Here is a 1438-nt window from a genome sequence, read left to right on the forward strand (position 1 = left end):
TTGTCACGTTTGCTGCTACAGCAGATCCCTATTGTCTGTTTTTTCCGTCTCGTCGGCCTTGTTTTGCTGCTGAAGCAGTTGTTTTGGGTCTGCTACAATACTGGTTTGCCTGTAGGGTTAGTTGCTAGTTTATTGTGGGTTTGGCGGCCGTCCCTACATGCAGTTATTCCGCGTGTAGATTGGGTTCGGCATTTCTTGCGTTTGCAGCCGTTCTACTGCGCCACTTTGTGTGTTACGCTCCTGCCAATCATCGCTTGTTCATTTGTTTATTAGTTTGTTTATGCGTTTGTTCGTTTACTTGTTTATATGCTTACTTGTTTATTTCTTTTTCTTCTTTTGGCGCATATTTCTTGCTCGTTTTTGTTGGGTCGGCATTTTCCACTTCTGGTTGTATTCATTTTTTTGTTGGGGCTTCTCTCACAGAGCTATATACCTCCTCTCTATTTATCATTTGTGCATTTATTTGTTTGTTCATTTGTGTTACAGCCGTTCGTTAATCGTGTGGACGACCGCGTGGCTCCGGGGTATTCAGTGGTGGTGCAGCATCCCATGTTTTTGCGGAAAGTTTTATCGAAGTGTAGGGAGCGTCAGTACACCTCAGTGGCTGCATTTAAAGAAGATATAGACCTCATCGTATCCAACTGTCTCCTTTTCAATCCAGTCGGCTCACCTTCCGCATGGCTCAGAGACAGGGCAATCCAGTTGCAGCAGCTGGCACTGCAGCGGCTCGCTGAGCAGCCCCAAATTGCTGAATATGAGGCGGCCCTGCAGCAAAGTGCCATCCACATGCAGCAGCAGCAGCAGTATCGCTCCTATGGATACGATGACGACTGATTTAAAAAACTTGCGCTGCTGCGTAGGCTGCAGAAGCAGCACGGACGCACCAGCAACTGTTGCTGCTGCAGCGGTAGCAACTGCTGCTGCAGAGAGACCCTGGTGGTTACGGACAGAAATCAGATTTAGATCTTCCTCCTCTGTTCTTCTCGAGGATAGGCTGAGACAACTGAGCAGCAAATAGTAGCATCTGCAGACCCGAATAGGTAATGAGGTGTATCCACAAATGGACACCCCCGGAAAGATGCAGTATATGTAGCAGAACAATGAAAGGTAAAAACTGAAACCGCCTTGCGGCTGCAGCACGTCGTTAGTTGTAGAAGCAAACGAAGCATTAGTACTAAACAAAATGTATTTAAATGGTGGAAGGCCAAGGATATGGTGATCCCTAAACCTGCCGTCAGATGTAAATACCCACTACGTACCCCGTCCAAAGAATACATGACTACGAACAAGCAGGGCAAACCAAGTAATGCACAGACGCCCCTCTTGCGCCACACGGAACAGCTGCAACCAACAGCCTTGAAAACGAACGCATCACCGAAAGAAAGGCGCAGCAGTTGCGGCTGAAGTTGCCCATTCATTGGCCACAGAAAAAAAAGGA

At 47.4% G+C, this 1438-nt stretch overlaps 1 protein-coding gene across 1 annotated transcript in view; it reads left to right on the forward strand.

Annotated features, from left to right (window-relative positions):
• EMH_0047820 (Bromodomain, related) overlaps positions 1-834 on the forward strand; it is a gene marked incomplete at both ends in the record, with an annotated part of 6076 nt that extends 5242 nt beyond the window's left edge. Inside the window, 2 exons of the mRNA XM_013496328.1 lie at positions 1-7; positions 487-834. Coding sequence (XP_013351782.1) covers positions 1-7; positions 487-834 — 355 coding nt within the window. The remainder of the gene's footprint in view (positions 8-486) is intronic.
• Positions 835-1438: the final 604 nt, after the last annotated feature.

This window comes from Eimeria mitis, genomic scaffold (assembly GCF_000499745.2).
Source record: "Eimeria mitis Houghton genomic scaffold, Emh_scaff2045, whole genome shotgun sequence".
NCBI classification, from domain to species: domain Eukaryota; phylum Apicomplexa; class Conoidasida; order Eucoccidiorida; family Eimeriidae; genus Eimeria; species Eimeria mitis.